The sequence below is a fragment of the Eptatretus burgeri genome, chromosome 8, assembly GCF_056783735.1.
Source record: "Eptatretus burgeri isolate ZD-2024b chromosome 8, Ebu_testis_v1, whole genome shotgun sequence".
NCBI lineage: Eukaryota > Metazoa > Chordata > Myxini > Myxiniformes > Myxinidae > Eptatretus > Eptatretus burgeri.
The window spans coordinates 24,067,913-24,082,577 of NC_140968.1; the positions used below are offsets into that span (position 1 = coordinate 24,067,913).

General features: G+C 50.9%; 1 protein-coding gene across 1 annotated transcript in view; it reads right to left on the minus strand.

Moving 5' to 3' along the window:
- Positions 1–14,665, minus strand: part of ANAPC4 (anaphase promoting complex subunit 4) — a 176,951-nt gene that overhangs the window by 23,772 nt on the left and 138,514 nt on the right. Inside the window, exon 26 of the mRNA XM_085891169.1 lies at positions 14,316–14,492. Coding sequence (XP_085747295.1) covers positions 14,316–14,492 — 177 coding nt within the window. The remainder of the gene's footprint in view (positions 1–14,315; positions 14,493–14,665) is intronic.

Sequence of the window (14,665 nt, forward strand, 5' to 3'; positions counted from 1 at the left end):
CTTTCCACCAAAACCCCCTGATCCTTGCCGAAACGGCTCACCCAAGCGCTCCTGCGGAATCCCATACCGGCATGTAAATCCTTCTACGAAGGCCTTGGCCACAACCCCTGCTTCCTGGCTGGGAAGGGCAAAGGCCTCTGGCCATTTGGTGAAATAGTCCATAATTACGAGGACGTACTTATTACCCTGGCGAGTGGGGGGCAGTGGTCCCAAAATGTCCATGGCCACTCGCTCAAGGGGAGCCCCAACCTGATGTAGTTGGAGTGGGGCCCTCATCCTCTGTGGCGGTCCCTTTTTTGCAGTACAGGCGTCGCATGCTCGACACCAGTCCTGTACATCGCGCCCCATGTTAACCCAATAGAACCGCCGGCGGGCCCGAGATTTTGTTTTGGTCCTGCCCAAATGGCCGCCGGCGCGGGTACCGTGCACCTGTTTCAAAATTTGGGTCTTAAACCCATCAGGGACTATCACCAGCCAAGAAGTTTGTTCAGAAGGAATCTCCACCCACTTGCGATATAAGATGTTGTCCCTCATTTCTAGGGTCCTCCACTGAGCCCAGTATGCCTTTGTTCGCGCCCCGAATGGGGCGATTTCCTCCCCACTGGGCCTCCTGTTTTCCTGGACCCATTTGTACACTGGCCCTAGCACGGGGTCTTCCCGCTGGGCCGTGCTCCATGCCAATCCACCAAATTCCTCTCCCGCGGTTAGTGGCAAAGTTGGGCCTACCACCCGGGCCGCACGGACTGGGAGTTTCGGGGAGGCGTCTGCCAATTGGTCCCTCTCCTCATGTCTCGTACAATATTTGCAGTTTTCCCTCAGACAGGGGCGCCGAGAGAGCGCATCGGCATTCCCATGAGCCTTACCGGCTCTATGGACCACACTGAAATCGTACTGCTGCAATTTTTCCAACCACCTTGCAATTTGGCCTTCCGGTTCCTTGAACCGTAAGAGCCATTGCAAGGAGGAATGGTCAGTTCGAACCAAAAATTTCCTCCCGTACAAGTACGGGTGGAAATGGCCCACGGCAGACAGCATAGCCAATAGTTCCTTGCGAGTTACGCAATAATTTCGTTCGGGCCTACTCATGGCCCGACTGTAATACGCGATCACTCTTTCCACGCCCCCCTGTGTCTGGGACAAGACTGCTCCCAATCCTTCCTGGCTTGCATCCGTGTCCAGGGTATACATCCCGTCATCGGTGGGGTACGCTAAAACAGGTGCGGATGTCAAACACCCCTTTAATTTGAGGAAGGCCTCCTGGCACTCCTCCGTCCAATTAAATCTCAACCCCTTCTCCGTCAACCGGTGAAGGGGCCTGGCTATCTCCGCAAAGTTTGCCACGAAACGCCGGTAGTAGGAGCAAAGTCCCAAAAAGCCCCGTACCTGTTTGACAGTTGTAGGTACGGGCCACTCATCTACCGCTGTAATTTTTCCGGGGTCGGTCTTCACCCCCTCGCGGCCTATCACGTGTCCGAGATAGGCCACCTCTGTCGCGAACAAAGTGCATTTCTCTGGGCTCAATTTCAGCCCTGCCTGCCTGAGGTGCCCAAACACCTGGTCCAAATTGGCTATCTCCTGGGTGAATGTTTTAGCGTGTACCAGGACGTCATCCAGATACACCAGGCATGACTGCCACGGCATGCCGCCTAGTACACGCTCCATCAGTCTCTCAAAGGTGGCGGGGGCGTTACACAAACCGAACGGCATCACAGTGAACTGATACAGTCCCTTCCCTGTGGAAAATGCCGTTTTCTCCTTCCCCGTCTTATCCATCTCCACCTGCCAATACCCACTCTTGAGGTCCAGAGTTGAGAACCATTTAGAGCCTGCAACGGCGTCGAGGGTATCGTCAATTCTAGGCAGGGGATAGGAGTCTGAGTGTCACGTTGTTCAGCTGGCGATAGTCCACACAGAAACGCGTGGTCCCATCCTTCTTTTTAACCAGCACAACTGGTGACATCCAAGGACTTCCCGAGGGCTCGATGACACCTGCATTGAGCATCTTCTCAACCTGTTCATCAGCCTCCTCTCTTTTGCTCCATGGGAGCCTTCGAGCAGGCTGACGGACAGGCCGGGCCCCATTGGTGTGGATCTGATGTTGCACCAGGCCCGTACGTCCAATATCCTCGGGTGACAAGGAGAAGATCCCGATGTGTCGGTCGACCAGCTTGTATAAGGCCTCCCGCTGGGCCTCCTCCAAATCTACACTACTCCGATTTACCATCTCACAAATGGGACCGGGCCAATTCCTAATCGAGTCTGGAGACTCCTCCTGGGGCCGGTCCGGCTCGACGTTATCGTCCCTCAGCTCTGCGACCTCTTTTACTGGGATGCAATCTGCCACCTTCGTGCCCTTCCTGATAGTGCGTGGTTCCGTGCTAACATTTATCACCCGTACGGGCACTACTGGCCCGTCGGTACTTACCAGGGTGCGGCCCACGACTAAGCCCGGGGTTGACGGCCCTGCCGGTAGTTCCGCTAGGCCGCAGGGGCCCTGCCACGTTGGGGGTGCTCGCCACCGGGCCGGGACCACCGCCTCGGCACCCGGGGGAATGACCACGGAGTCAGGAGCCTCCAGCTCCACCCTCTCATCCGTGCTCACGCCTCCTAACGGCAACTCACCACCCAATTGCATGACCCCCCGGCCCAAGTCGATCTTACAACCACCGGCCGTCAGCACATCCAACCCTGTTAGACATGGGTCGTACACCTCTGCCACCCAAACCTCTATCTTGGTTTTCACAGTGCCCAATTTAAACGACACGAAACCACGTCCTATGATAGGGGCCGTTGCCCCGGTAGCTAGCTGCAAACTATGGTTTTGCAGACGGTGGATCTCATCCCAACCGTCTACACTCGAATCAAGGACCACAGGGCTGATGATCGTGGCGCTTGCTCCTGTGTCAACAACGGCGTCTACCCCTACGCCGGCAATCTTGCACCGAATTGTTAAGCTACCTTTGCCAATTTGGCCACAACTGATGACCTGTCGCAGTTCTGAGGGCTCTTCTCCGTCTGAGTCTGCCGAACACGGCCCTACATGTTCGGCACTTCCTAGTTTCCCGGGGACTGGTGGGGGGGTGATGGTTGGGCCTGGCTATCCCTATTGACCCGGGGCGGAGTTGGTGGTCTAGGGGGCCGTGGCTCTTCTCTTCGCGGGGGCCTTTCCCTGCGTGGGGCGTTGCACCTCCGCTGCAGGTGGTCCCCTGCGCCACAATTATAACACCTCTTCTGGTAAGGTGTTTGCCTCCAGTACGCCGAATTATACCCCCTCCATTCCGGGTGGGGTACCCCCCGATGGCCCATCTCCCGCCCTTCCCGGGCCCGACCGCCTCTCCACAGGTCTCCCGAACCGGCGGTCGAACATGCCCTGCACCATCCTTTCCACTCGCGCTTGGTCGCCCAGGGTTGCCCCGGCTCCCAGCGCACTGTCGTGCACGGGGTCCACCTGTCGGACTGCCACCGCGTGGCGCCCAGCCCCTCCCAATGGCGTCCTGGCTGCCTCCCAGCAGGCAGCAGTATCAGCCGCCTTCTGGAGGTTGTCCGGGCGCCATACGGTGAGCAATGCTCCGACATCGGTGCCCCCTATTGCTCGAAGGAAATGGTCCAGGGCAATCTCCTCCCGGGACTCCGGCGGCATGTTGGTGTGCGCGATCCCCACCAAGCGGCGAATGTCATTTGCCAATTCTCCCAGTGATTCCTGGGGACGTCGTTTGCGCCCGTTGAGCTGAGCTTTAACAAGCTCGCTCTGCTGGTCCATGCCAAATCGGTTTTTTAGGGCCGAATGGAGATCCTCCAGGGTCGCCCCCTCACTGGGTACCGTGGTCAGGACTTCCAAAGCCACGCCACGCAGGGCCGCTGTGAGTTGTGCCACACCCTGCACCTCGTTCCAGCCATTGCCTCTGGCAACACACTGGAACTGGGCCATATATGCCCTCAAGTCCGTCTTGCCATCGTACGGGGGTAGCGGCACCCTCGGTTCTTTCGAGGTCTCCTCCCGTTCCCTAGGGACTCCGGGAGGAGTGTACCTCTCCAGTCCCAACGGTGCCTCACTCCCGCAGGGTCCGAGCCATTTGCCCGGGGGCTCCACCACCCTTGTCTGTGTCTGTCCGTGCCCCGCGTCGTCCCGCTTGCTCTCCCAAGCCATTGGACTCACACTCCGCACACCCCCTGGAACAGTCATTCTGGGTACCCCCATTAGGCCAAAAGACCCCGCGGTCTCTACCCTCCCCAAGCTTGGCATGCTCACCCCCGCATCGGGCAAGCCTCCTCCTCCGCCTTGTGACACCGGCCCCACCTGGGCACGATCCGCCTCGAGGGAGTATATCCTCTCCCCCTGTTCCCGAAGGAGGCCACCCTGCTTCTCACACCGGGCCTCCACCCTATCCGTCAGTCTCTTCTCCATTTCCTCCATTTTCCCCTTTATTACCCCATTTATTTCCTCCCCTATCGTTCCTAACGACAGTTCCCCGACTTTTTCTCTTATTTGCTCCACCTCCCCTTGTACCTGTGTCACCATCTTATTTGTCTTGGATATTTCCTCCCTCGTTGTCCTAAACTGCTCTTCTGTCTCGCCCCGGTTTTTTTCCTATCTGCTCCCCCAGTTCCTCTGTCTTTTCTCCGGCTTTCCACTCCATTTCATTAATTACCTCCTCATGTCTCTTTCTACATTCCTCCGCCACCTTCTTTAATCCTTTCTGTGTCTCCGCTTTTACCTCCTTTCGCAGGTTTTCAACTTTGTCTGTCATTTCCCGATGTCTTTTCTCACAGTCCTCCTTCACGGCTCCCAACCCCTCCTTTATTTTCCCTTGTTCTCTTTTTAATTCCTCTATCGCCGTCGTGTTCCTCCCTATTTCCTCCTTTATTTGGTCTTGTCCCTGTTTTACTTCTCCCAATCCTTTTCCTACTTTGTCTATTTTTCCCACCACCGTCTTTATTTCTTTTACCCTCTCTTGTTTACTTTCTTCCATTGCGACTCCCACTCCTTTTACTTTCTCTTTTAACCCGGTCACCTCCGCTCATATCGTGTCGACTTCCTTTTTCATTTCGTTTTTTAGTTCTTCCAAGCTTCCTTTTAGGCTCATTCCCATGTTCTGCGTCTCACCCCGCAGCTCTTTCATTTCTTCCTTCATGTTTGTTTCCATTCCGTTCATTTGTTGTGTATTCGCATCCAATTTTTGTGTATTCGCATCCATCGTCGTTTTCACTTCATTTGTATTTGTATCCATCTTTTCATCCATTTTTTGTGTATTCGCATCCATCTTTTCGTTCATTCCTTTCATTTCGTTTTTCATATTCGCATCCATTTTTTCGATCATTTTCGCATTCATCTTTTCGTTCATTGCCGCCAGCATGGCGCATAGCTGGGCCATGTCGGATGCACTCAGCTGAGCCGTTTCGGCAAGGTTTGGGGAAGGGTTTTGGTGGAGAGGAGGGGGGGGAGGTGTCATACACTGCCGCACCCATTTCGGGCTCTGGGTTCAGTTGGGCGAGTTCATAATCCTGCACGGGCATTCCATCCTGGGCCATGGATCCTACACATTCTACATCCATTTCTAATACCCCCGGCTCCCGCTCGCCTTGAGACGCCATCTTGCTTCTCTTAAAGGGTTAATTTGAATCGCTCGTAATTTGGAGGGAATCGGGGGTCGCTTCTCTCACCCCTGGACCGATTCCCGTGAATTTAGCCGGAGACAGGAGAGCCCGTTTTCCTGTTCTCCGATACCAGTGCCGCGAGGAGGGCGATGAATTTGTATCCCACTCCTGACACCAGTGTTGCGGTATTCGCGCCCGCCGGCGTGCTGATGGCCACGTAACTCGAATCGCGGCACGTCGCCCACCGGACGGACAATCCAGTCGTGACCCTCTCGGACTAACGCCGGGAACCAGTCACGGGTGGACCTTTCGGTCTCACCGCGATCGAGCCAATCAGCCCCCGCGTGGGATAGGGTTGGTTGCTCGCCGAATTCGACCTACCTAAGTACCCACGCGGAGGGTAGACCGGGCGATCGCACCTCGCCGCAGGTCGACTTCGGACACGGGCCACTTAAGCGACCCGTTCCGTACTATCAGAATAACCGAGCGGTGTTATCGTCGACCTCGACGGTTCGATTAATTATCGGGCGTATTCAGCCCACTACCAACCCTTTACGTGAAGCAAGATGGGGATTCAATAGAGGAAAAGACGAAGCGAAGCGGGAAACAGTTCAACACAAAGCACATTTATTCGCGGCACACGGGAAGCACACATATTCAATTCCACCAAATGCACACAGAAAAGAAAAACACAATTCAATTTACACAAAAAGCAAATGCAAAAGCGAAGACACAATGCAGAGCTAATACCGACTACCGAGCACACGGCAACACTTATACAATTTTACTTCACAGACGGCGCCGACAACACATACCCAAAACCAAGGAAAAAAATACCCTCAAGGATGAGGCGGGCCTGAGGCCGAGACCGGGTCGCGCCTACCCGTCTGGTGATGAGACGCGGAGCGGCGATGGCGCCTCAACTCCGCGGGCCTCGCGGACAGTGTCTGGTAGTGGGTGGGAAAGGGGCCCCCTTGGTCGCACTATCTCAGCGCGGGGGGAAACAGGAGGGGGTTGCTGATGCTCGGGGTATAGAGGATCTTTATTATCCCGCGACGAGCGTCTCCACCTCGGCCAGGTCGCGCTGTCGGCCTCCCTCGGGTGCAGCTCCCTGCACGACGCGAGCAGCCCCTCGTCTGGTGTCGCCGCCTTTCCACAGCTCCGTCCCCTCCGTTCCGACTCCAACGCACACGACGACCAGCTCCACCGCCCGCGAAGTCTTGACTCTCTGTTTCCGACTCTCCTACTCTCCTACTCTCCGCCTCTGGACTCCCCTACTCTCCGCCTCTGGACTCTCCTACTCTCCGCCTCTGGACTCGCCTACTCTCCGCCTCTGGACTCTCTGGACTGACGAACACGGTCCTTTTATCAGCCCCGAAGCTTCGCCCTCTCATCTTTGACCCCCTCCCTTCGACCTTTCACCTCGCTCCCCATTGGCCCGAGAAAAAGTGGGCGTGAAGGCTTTTTGATCCATAAATTTGCATATATCGATCGCCCTGGGGGCGGGGCCAATTCGCCCCTCGCTCACCGATTGGACGGCAAAAAGTGGGCGTGTGTCGTTTTTGATCCGTTTTTGAAGCACAAAATCCGTGATTTTGTACACGCTGTTCGACGCGCGCCCTGCACGAGTCCAACACCGGTACCCACAGCGGGGCAAGAACGGTGGCGATGCTACGGTTGCGAGGTGTGACGGGAAGGTCGTGGCGGTTGTGGTGAAGCGGCGTTGTGGTTGGTGGTTGATGTTGTGATTGTGGTGGTAATCATGGCGGTTGGTCCAAATTAAAGATAGTAAAAGAAAAACGGCTATCCTGAAGAGTCGCAGCACGCATAAATGACATGTATTCCCACTAGACAACGGGTTTGGGCCTAACTACACATGTACTTACCGAGATACCTCACCTAAGGGACCTGAATGGTGGTTTGCGAATTTGGTAACCACAACAATATATATATATATATATATATATATATATATATATATATATATATATATATATATATATATATATATATATATATCTTTCTATATAAAAATTAACAGCAGTTGTGTTTTTATTTATGATCAAAGGTAATGACCACACTTATAACATAAAGATAATAAAGATAAACACAAAATATTATTAACCTGTTCACTGCCAAGGGAAGCAACTAATGTCTCGACACTTCGATGTCGAGTGCGGTGGTGATTTGAATAGTCGAGCCGCAGCCTATGAATAGCCTACGCCACGTGATCGTCGGCGATACGCTGCCGCGCTATGCATAAGTTCGACTATCGTTGGGCATAGGTTGTGAACGCCGATAACACGTGAAGCATTCGTTGGTATAAGTTATCGAAGCGTTTTGTGTACGTTACTAATACGTTATGCATACGTCCAAAACTGAAAAAAACATCAATAGTTCGGCGTACGCCAGTGTTTTAGATAAATTTTGATACGTTGCCATACGCTGGCTAAATCGTCAAGGTGTGACAGGGGCTTTACAGTCGTTGAACCGCATAGCCAACGCACGGGAAAATGCACCAAAATTACACCAAGTCGCTCCCTGTGGCTATGTACGTGAGGCATGCGGAGGTCTTCAACGCCAGGGCCCGCGAACCGCTGTACAGTTTCTTCTCACGATCAAGATTGCCACACCACTCCTCTCTCAGCAACAGGCCCGCTCACACTAAATGGTGCCGCCTTTCTCCTTGATCATATAACAAGGCGATTGCTAAGGCTCCGAGACAAGGCCAAGAGACGCGCTCTTCTTCTTCTCTCCTCCTCAAAAACGTACAAACTTCACGACCCAGCCAAACAGTCAATAGCTGGCATCTTGCTCCAGCATGCGAGCAAATCCACATCAGCACGAACAACGAGAATCGCGCTGTTATTTTGTCGTAACGAGGGGGACCAGAGCTTCACGCTTTTTTTCCCCAACTGCCCTCTTGTCTCTCGAGCACCTTTTCTATTCCAATCGCCGTATCACTCGATAATCTCCCTCGCAAGTCACACCGACCAATCATCACCCTCAGGGGGCTTGGCCTGCCGGTACGAAGCCAGGAAAGCGGGGTTTCTGCCTGCTCGGAAACGTTTGACTCTGTTGTTGCTGTTGTTGTTGGCATAACAACGTGGCTCTTTTTCAAAGGCGGCTTTGTAAATGCTAAAACGTAGGAAAAGGTCACAGGAGCAATCACATACTGGGTGAAACTAGCCTTAAGCCCTACCGAGTTAACACAACACCACCACCCTCCCCGTGTGGTGACACGAAACAACTTAAGCTCACAATTTCCATACTTAAATTACATCGAGATGTCGACTGCTCCTCCACGGACCATGCTGTACTATACAATCCATCTTCACAATGAGATTCCTCCATCTAACCAACAAACATAACAATACACATGTTGATTTCAAATAATAGATGTGTGGCGGGTCCTTCCATGCTGACCAAGCAAGTGGCTCCACATCAAATAAGCTGTATCTGTATTATGGTCTTTTCAAGAGTAAGAGTCCCAGAAAATGTATGAGTCAAGCATGAAAGAATGAGGAGTGTGCAAAGGGGATGTGGGGGGGGGGTAAATGGGTCTGATCAGCACCTCTTCCCCCTTAATTAAGGTTAAATGATTGACAATAAGGAGACGTCATTCATAGAGCACGAAACTGGTAAAATCCATGAAACAAATTTGATGTAAAAAATAATTGGTGGTTGAATTCAATGACAAAATATGCGACTCCTCTTCAAATTTCAAGTGAATCGGATGAAAATTGACAATTTCAGAAATCCAGCCTCTGTTGACCTTTTGACCGATGTGGACCTCCAAAATAATTGGTGGTTAAATTCAGTGACCTGAAATATATATCCTCTTCAAATTTCAAGTCAAGCCTGGTGTTGGCTTAGTGGTTAGGGTGGTGGCTTGGGATCCCAGGGTCCTGAGTTCAAGCCCCGTTGGCTGCTGAATTAACACCAGGAGGTTGACTCAGCCTGTCATCCTTCCGAGGTCGGCGAAATGAGTGCCAGTGTACTGGTCCCGGTGTATGCCCCGGTTAGAATAGGTGTACCATATCCCTGTGTGTCGTAAGAGGCGACCAGGGTTGGTGTCAGGAAGGGCATCCGGCCATAAAACATTGCCTCAAGAAAAAGCCAAACCCCTGCACAGCAGGGAAAAATGGCTGTAAAAACGGTCATTTTATTATATTTTTCAAATTTCAAGTCAATCGGATGAAAATTGAGGAATTTAGAAATCTCATCTATGTTGTTGACCTTTGGACAATGTTGACCTTTTGGTCCATGTGAATGTCAAAAATAATTGGCTGGTTGAATTCTGTGACCTAAAATATAAAGGCTCTTCAAATTTCAAGTCAATCGGATGAAATTTGAGGATTTTAGAAATCTCGCCGAAGTTGTTAACCTTTGGCCTATGTTGACCTTTTGACCTTTGACCTCAAAAACAATAGGCTTCTTCCTTATGACAAACTCTACCATGTGGTGAAGTTTCGTGATGATCGGTATAAAATTGTGACCTGTAGGCGACAAACAGACAAACAGACAGACAGAATAACAAAATCGACTGACCAATTTTCTTGAAAAATCTTCAATTTTGCAAGTAATGAGGAAGGCCTAATGAAGGTATGGTAATAGAAAAAAACGAGCAAATACCACCCGTCACTTCACTGAGGGGGGCGGGGGGCAAGAAGGGGGGGGAGTGAGGAGGGGTGTGGGAGGAATATTGAGGAGGGGTCCAGGAAGGGAAGGCAGCGAGAGGTGAGAGGAAAAGAAGGCAGATGTGCGGTGGAGCATCAATTACGATTCATTATGTCTCATCAAAATGCTTCTGCATAGAATAACAGTGAAGATGGAAACAAAATAATATCTGAAATACATTTTATACCGGTCATACAATAAATAGACCCGGAGACAAACACTGCCTGGACACATCCAGAGACAAACTCCCATCTGAACATAAACACCACCCAGAGATGTTCGGAGACAAAAACCGCCCAGACGCGTGCAGAGCCAATCTGTCCAGAGACAAACACTGTTTGGACACATCCGGAGATAAATACCATCTGGACAAGTCTGGAGGGAAACACCGCCCGGACACATCCAGAGACAAACACCTCCTGCACATGACCACCAACCAGATACATCCAGAGACAGAGATAGAGAGAGAGAGAGAGAGACAGAGAGAGAGAGGGGGGGAGGGGAGAGTGAGAGATGTGTGGGAGGAGGGTGCTGCACTGTTTTGGGAGGGGGTAGAGCAAGTTTGGGGTTGGGGAGTAAGCAGAGAGAATATTTCCACAGCGCTGGTGGCCAAAGTTAATCTCCAGACCCAAATTGTGGTGACGGGTGGTTAACACCGCCAGCCCTGGACGGACGGCCAGCCCTGGACGGTCGAACTTCTCCCTTGGAGGCCTACAGCCGAGACTCTCTGAGATTAATGCGCGCCCGCGGGAAAAGGGCGCAATGGCAGTGCGACGGGGCCACAGAAATGGATGCACAGGGGGTATATACTCGAACCCCATGCCAAATACACGGATACAAGGGGGGGGGCAGAAATGCTAATAATAGGATGGGGGAAGGCAGAAACACTCATAATAGGGTAGAAAGACATCATAGAGGGGGACTTGGACAAACCATGAATGTGGAGAGGAATGAGGGACCTGGGAGGAGGCACAAGGTGGACAAGATGGATAGAAAGGAAAACTCCCAGGAGGGAAAGACTGGAAGCCTGGAAGGAGGAGGGCTTGGTGTGAGGGGTGGAGAAGGGAAGGGTGTTAGCGATGGCAGAAGAGATCATGGTTTTGGATTTTGGACGATTTGAGATGGTGGCGAACAGTTATCTTTAAGACCTCTTGAAGAGGGAAGAATGTGATTGAAGAGAATGTGGAAGTTGATTCCACAGGTGGGGGGGGGGGGAAGGAAGAATGAATGAGTGGAAGGGAGCAGTGATTCTGGAGTTTAACCAGAAGGGGATTGATGGTGGACCGTGTGCACTTTCAAAAACCTGGGGGTGACCGAGCACAGAAAGAGCAGAGGGTGCAAGACCAGAAAGAATGTGGTAGAACACAGAGACTACCGACCTGTCTGCAATGACAAAGTGATAAGGTCATAGACTCAGCTTCGTCGCGGTATATTCCAATGATCTTGAAGGCCTTGGTCTCCATGGCGTCAATTTGAGAAAGATGTGAGGCAGGGATGCCAGCCCAGAGGGGAGAGCAGTCCTCCATAAAGCTGTCGATGAAGGCCTTGTCGGTGGATAGTTCAGGTGTGCTAATGAAGGATTTTGCGTGACGGAGGATGCCCAGGTGGCGGCTGGCTTTGGAGGCCAACTTATAAATGTGACTTTCCCAAGAAAGATCATAGCTGATAGTGAGACCCAGAAGTTTGAATGACTGAACTTCCTCACGAGGACTGTTAAGAAAGTAGATTGTTGGGGGGGGGGGGTGGAGGGGTGCCAAACAGTCGAGAGAGAAAGAGAGAAAGAGAGAAAGAGAGAAAGAGAGAAAGAGAGAAAGAGAGAAAGAGAGATCAAGATTGAAAGACATATTCCAAGTATTTGACCAACTTGTGATTTTGTCAAGGTCTGAAGATCGGGAAGAGGTTGCAGCTGCCTGTCTGAAGGACAAGGAATGTCACAGACAAGTGTGGAGTCATCAGCAAATAGATAAAGGTCCGCCAGCAACCCCGTTCTGATAAAACTACCAAAATCACAAATCACTGCTCACCTTCACTCTTTCATTCCTCTTTTTTTTCCCACCTTTGGAATAAAATCCCACACTCTCTTCAATACCATTTTTCCCTTCAGGCCATCAAAACAGCTGTTCACCACCACCTCTTATCTTCCCCCATCCAAATCCTCGATCTTTTATACCCCCGTTAATCCACCCCAAACCCGCCTCCTTCAAATTCCCTGCTTTCCTTCCTGAAAGTCCCTGTAGTGTCCATCTTGTATAACCCGTGATCCCCACCGAATCCTTCTCCCTTCCACAGATTTTGAAATGTCTCTGTTCTCCACCGTTTTGTCCTTCCCTCTCCCACCCCTCGTCTCATGCCCCCCCTTGCTGTGCGTTGTGTTAGCTCTCAGACAAGCCTCAACAATGTATACAAAAAAGTGGATTTTCCAAAGAGTCAAAGAGATTGTTTATGAAGATTAGAAATAAGACTGGGCCCAAAACAGCCTTAACAGGGAAAGGAGATGAAAGGATTCCATTGAGTGCCACACATTGGCTACGAGGATAGGGGAAGTCAGTAAGCCATGTGTGGAGTTAACTTGGATGGCATAGGCAGAACGTTTGGAGAGCAAGGCAGGATGCCAGACTGTATCTAAAGCTCGAGATACGTTGAGGATACGGCCTTGATCTCAGGTCTGACATGGAGGGCCTCCATCCATTGTTGGGCAAGTATAAGCAGCATCTCCACAGCAGAGTGATCAGGGTCTGAATCCAAATTGATGATCTGAGAGGAGGTCTTTAGAGAAATGGAAGGATTTTTGTCAACTGTGATGATGGATTCTATGAATTTTTGATGATGATTGGAAGTAAGCTCATGGGTTTGTAGTTGAGGAAATCAGTTTTTGCACCTTTTTATGTAATGCAGTGATGTTGGAGGATTTCCAAGCAGATGGAAGATGACCGAGGGCAAATTATTGGGTGAAAAGGGCAGAAGGATGTTCCAGAGCAGCAGAGCAAGTTTTTGGGACAAATGATCTGATGTCGTACGGTCCAGTTGCAGAACCAGAATCGAGGGATGCGAGAAACCTCTCAACCTTCTCGGGTACAAAAGACACAGAGTCCAGGAGCAGTTGTGCGTACGACTGGGAAGGGTGGGTACAGAGGGTCAGCGGTTGGGGACACAAGCTTTGCAAACAAACACAGAATTGAAGCATTTATCCTTCTCACGAGCAGAGTCGGTTGTGGTGCCATTTGAAGAGTGAAGAAATGGAAGGGAGCAAGTTCCAGAGACAGACGTAGTAAGGCATCACCAAGAGTTAGAGGAGGGAGACAAGTTTGAAAGTTAAATCTTGAGGTTGGACAGATGTTGTTTGCTGGCTCTCCTGGAAGTGGACACAGACTTGTTGAGGGCTTTGTGAAATGATCCGGGATTACCTTCCAATGGGTTTGCTTTCCAGGAAGAGAAGGCAAGTTGTGTCAGAGCAACTGCCTCACCACAGGATTCAGTGTACCATGAGCAGGAAGAAGGGTAGGATAATTGAGGACAAGATGGGATGAATCTGCGCATGAGTGAGAGAGAGCAGATTTCCGTCGAAGAATTCCCAGGCTGAGTTAACATCAGGGGTAGTAGATATGAGGCACCAGTCCTGAAGAGAGATGGCTGCTTGCAGTCCCTGAAAATCTACCTGAGTGAACTGGCAGACTCGCCGGCATTTAGGTCAGCAGCTCTATGAGAACAGCCAGAGAGAGGCTGACTCTTACACGATCAGATGAATGAATTGGAGCCGAGGAAGAGCAGGAGACATTTGTTGGGAAGTTTGTCATCACAAAGTCCAGAAGGAAGGATTTGCCATTGGGAGAAATCTATGTCGGAAAGTTCACAGATCGAGTCAGTTCCATGGAAAGAGATTGAAGTGTGTCATAAATGTTTTATGACACACTTCAAATTTTCTCCCTTGTGAAAATGTCTCATAAAAAGTATAGATTGGAAATTAATGTTTCCCAAATATTATGGCATAAATCTTTCACACCTTTGGGAAATACAAACTGCAATGGACATAAGCATTTTACCTTTGCTGTGAAGCCGTAGGTGTTCCATTTGGAATAGTGGGTGATGTTTCACCATCCGTCGGCACTATTGATACCTGGGTGAGCGCTCGAGCTTGATCCTCCTCACCATCAAAGTGTCCTCGGAGGAGCATCGTTACAGTGTCCTGGTCATAAAACTGTGCATCAAGCACAATCACCCTGCAAAAGTGCGACAAGATCACATTAATGGAGACAAAGTTTTCAAACAGGTTATATTTCAAACATTAAACTAGCTTGTAATGCTTTACAATCGCAACGTCCGTCTTATTTGAAAGAAGAAATGTTTCGACACATGCCTGGATGATTAAGTGTCCATTGATGTCATTCAACCT